This window comes from Rhinopithecus bieti, unplaced genomic scaffold (assembly GCF_001698545.2).
Source record: "Rhinopithecus bieti isolate Rb0 unplaced genomic scaffold, ASM169854v2 scaffold_21777, whole genome shotgun sequence".
Taxonomy (NCBI): Eukaryota; Metazoa; Chordata; class Mammalia; order Primates; family Cercopithecidae; genus Rhinopithecus; species Rhinopithecus bieti.
The window spans coordinates 7090-10849 of NW_016810508.1; the positions used below are offsets into that span (position 1 = coordinate 7090).

At 57.7% G+C, this 3760-nt stretch overlaps 1 protein-coding gene across 1 annotated transcript in view; it reads right to left on the bottom strand.

Moving 5' to 3' along the window:
* Positions 1–3349, bottom strand: part of ZDHHC19 (zDHHC palmitoyltransferase 19) — a 6880-nt gene extending 3531 nt beyond the window's left edge. Inside the window, exons 1-3 of the mRNA XM_017892190.1 lie at positions 3316–3349; positions 2909–3048; positions 1925–2097 (exon numbers count right to left, since the gene is read on the bottom strand). Of these exons, the coding sequence (XP_017747679.1) occupies positions 1925–2097; positions 2909–3048; positions 3316–3349 (347 nt within the window). The remainder of the gene's footprint in view (positions 1–1924; positions 2098–2908; positions 3049–3315) is intronic.
* Between the last annotated feature and the right edge of the window lie 411 nt (positions 3350–3760).

A 3760-nucleotide genomic window follows, 5' to 3' on the forward strand; every position in this document is an offset into this window, starting at 1 on the left:
GAGGGGAGGGGAGGGAAAGGGAAGGGAAGGGAAGGGAAGGGAAGGGAAGGGAAGGAGCTAGGGCCACAGTAATGAAGACGTGGGGTGAAGGGGTCCAGAGGCTGGAAGAGGGGCGGTAGGAAGAGCACTTTAGGAACCCCCCTGCAGGTTCCCAGCCCTTGGGGTGCCACCTCCTTTTCCCAGGGGGCTGATGCCTCACCTTGATGTAAGATGCCAGGGTCTGAGAAGTTGAGTGAAACGAGACTGAAGAAGGTGAGAGCAAAGAGGAGGCCTGTGATGGCGGGAAAGACCCACTCCCCGTTCTGAGCCAGCCACCTGCAACTGAGACCAGAGGCAGGCTCGGTCCTGAGCCCTGAGCGGGGGCAGCCCAGCCCCCTGCAACTGAGACCAGAGGCAGGCTCGGTCCTGAGCAGGGGCAGCCCAAAGCCCCCCGCCCAGGGGCCTGGCTTACTCAGGTCAGGACGCACAGACCTTAAAGCCAGATCTAAAAATCCAGGCTCCAAATACCCAGGCAGACTCATAATGGCTCCACCAAATGTCACCAGCATGACCAGCCACCCAAAGCTCCCAAAATGCACAGGCACCCTTGACCTCTGTGCCTTTGCACATCGGTTCCCTAGGCCAGAATATCCCCCTTTCCCTGATTCTCCCCTCCGTCTTCTGCACTCCCCTGCCTCCATCCTATCATATTCTGTTTCCCTGGCTGTCTCTTTGTAGGAAACCTAACGCCTTGCCTGGGAAACTCACGGGAATGCGAAGAAGAGGCCACTGAAAAAGACCAGCAGCACCACATTGAAGGCAGCAAACAGGCTCGAGAGGACCCAGGGACGTCGGACCGGAGGCAGCGGATAGGGCTGCTTCACCTGGGGCATGGCATCCGTTAAGAGCGTCATGGTTGGGCCTCCTGCGCCTCCAGGGGAGGTCAGAGCCACCAGTCTTCCTCCCCCAACCCAGCTTCCAGAGCTCCATGGCCACCGCGGCCTCAGAGCCACAGCCCAGGATGAAAGGAAAGAAGCCCAGTGTGACATCACAGAGCTGGGGGTCTTCAGCAGAACTGTCTGCAGTTTTCTGTGGCCGCCTCTGGTGACAGGCGCTTCCAATAGCAAACCCCACCCCTACACGTGCTGGGGACCCAGAGGCCCTGCCCCGACAGGCTGATGTTGTTGGAGAAAATGACCTTGGAGAAACACATAGGAAGAAAGTTGGTCGTTTTCAGCCAGGCCTTGTAATCCTTGTAATCCCAGCACTTTGGGAAGCCGAGGCGGGTGGATCACTTGAGGTCAGGAGTTCGAGACCAGCCTGGCCAACACAGTGAAACTCTGTCTCTACTAAAAATAGAAAACTAGCCAGGAGTGGTGATGCCCGCCTGTAGTCCCAGCTACTCGAGAGGCTGAGGCAGGAGAATCACTTGAACCTGGAAGGTGGACGTTGCAGTGAGCCGAGATCGTGCCATTGCACTCCAGCCTGGGCGACAGAGTCAACTCCATCTCAAATAAAAAGAAAAAAAGAAAAGAAAGAAAGAAAGTTGCTAGGTTTTTTTGTTGGGTTCTTTTTTGTTTGTTTTGTTTTGGTTTTTTTTTTGAGACAGAGTTTCANAGATTCCTTTTCTTTCTCTTTTCTTTTCTTTTCTTCTTTTGAGGCACAGTCACAGCTCACTGCAGCCTCGACCTCCCTCCCCGGTTCAAGCGATCCTCCCGCCCCGGCCTCCCAAGGCGCTGGAATTACAGGCGTGAGCCCCGCGCCCCACGCGCTGGAGGCTTCACGCCCCGCCCCTTCTCCTAGCCCCGCCCATCGCCGGCCCCACCCACCTCACCTCGTTCCAGACTGGTCCTCCCAGGCGGCTTCTCCCTCTAGCCCCGCCCCCTGCAGCCCCTCCTTGGCTGTCCGCCTCCTCCCTCTCCTTCCCCTTCCCGTGGGCGGATACGCGATGGCCTTGTCCGTGGAGAAGGGCAGGTGGGTCGTGCGCACCAGGAAGGTGAGACAGGTGACCAGCAGGGCGCCTGAGTAGAGGCACAGGGACAGGACCAGCAGCATGAAGAAGCGGAAGTTGCGGTGACCGATGCAGTTGTTGACCCACTTGCAGTGGTGGTCAAAGTCCTGGGCGACAGGGAGAGGGGCCAGGCTTGAGGACTTCCCCTCCGGCCCAACTTCCATCACCCCAAATCCCGAGGCCTTCCCCCTGCCCTCTAGGCCACCTGCCCTTGGCCCATGCACTGGCTTCCACCCGCAGGGAGAAACTGAGCCACAGAATGCCTCATGCTGGCATTTCCCTCGTTAGAGCACAGTTGGGTCTCTGTGGTATAAAGGTCACCTGTCAGAAGACCTTTAAAGAAAAGGCTGGCCTGGCCTTCTGTGAGACGCATCCTACTGTAACTTTAGGCAGAACGAAAACCGTCTCTGGGCCTCCACTTTCTCATCCATTCGATGAAGATGACAGTAACACCCTGGCCCAGCCAGCCTCCTGTACTTGTAAACCTATGCAGGCCGTGCTCACGAGAGGGATGGTCACTAAGCGCCAGGAGACCCTCCAACTTGGACACCCAGGCGAGGACAGGCAAGGCCTTCCAGACCAGGCGGGCAGCCAGCCTGAGGGGCTTGGGTATCTCAGGTTAGCAAGCCCAGGGGTGGGACAGAGGGCTGCCTCTCCTCCCCTGGCCTGACCCAGCCCAGGACAGATATGGATGGCCTGTGCATGTCAGCACCTCTGCAGGCAATGGCCAGCCTCCCAGGACAGGTGCAGGCAGGAAGCACATGAGTGACCAAGAGTGGCTGGGAGTTACTATCACCCTTGGCCTTTAGCAGTCCTAAAAGACAGCTTCATGCCCAGCCCTGGCCCCTGTATGAGGGAGGCTCCTGGTCCCAGCCAGATGTGGGGCAATGGCTGGTGGACAGGTAGAGGGGCTCTCACCTCCACACAGATGTTGCACCAGGGGCAGTGGTAGGTCCGGGGCGGGCGGTGGAAGCAGCACTTTGGGCACCACTGCAGGCGGAAGGCCCCGTGGTTCACCCACACCACATGCACTGTCAAGGGGCCCTGCTCAGCGGAGCCTGGCGTGGGAAGAGGATTGGGCACAGCAGAAGGCCCTGCGGTCACTCTGTGGCATCACGGGGCACGAGGAAGGGTGGGGACGAGGTGGGCAGGGGAACCCCTGCCCCTGAGCAAGCTGTCCAAGCTCAGAGGATGGCAAAGGAAAGACGGGTTTCCAGCCAGGAGAGTTTTGTATGAAACTCAGGTGTTTGAAATAGTGAGTGCTGCTCTAAGTGGCATTGTGTAGTGAAGGGAGGAAGTACAAACAGTGGTTTGGAAGAGCCCACTGGCTTCTGGCCCTGGCCTGCCCAGTCCTCCCATCTGAGGCAACTGGGAAACCGCAACAATTCTCTTTTTCTACACCATGATGGCTTAAGAAGTGGGGTAGGGCCAGGCACAGTGGCTCACACCTGTAATCCCAGCACTTTGGGAGGCCGAGGTGGGCTGTTCACGAGGTCAGGAGTTTGAGACCAGCCTGGCCAATATGATGAAACCCCCGTCTCTACTAAAAATACAAAAAATTAGCTGGGCGTGGTAGTGTGCTCCTGCAATCCCAGCTACTCGGAAGGCTGAGGCAGAAGAATCGCTTGAACCTGAGAGGCAGAGGTTGCAGTGAGCTGAGATCATGCCACTGCACTCCAGCCTGGGCAGCAGAGCGAGACTATCTCAAAAAAAGAAAAGGAAAGACAGAAAGAAAGAAGAAAGGAAAGGAAGGGGAGGGGAGGGGAGGGG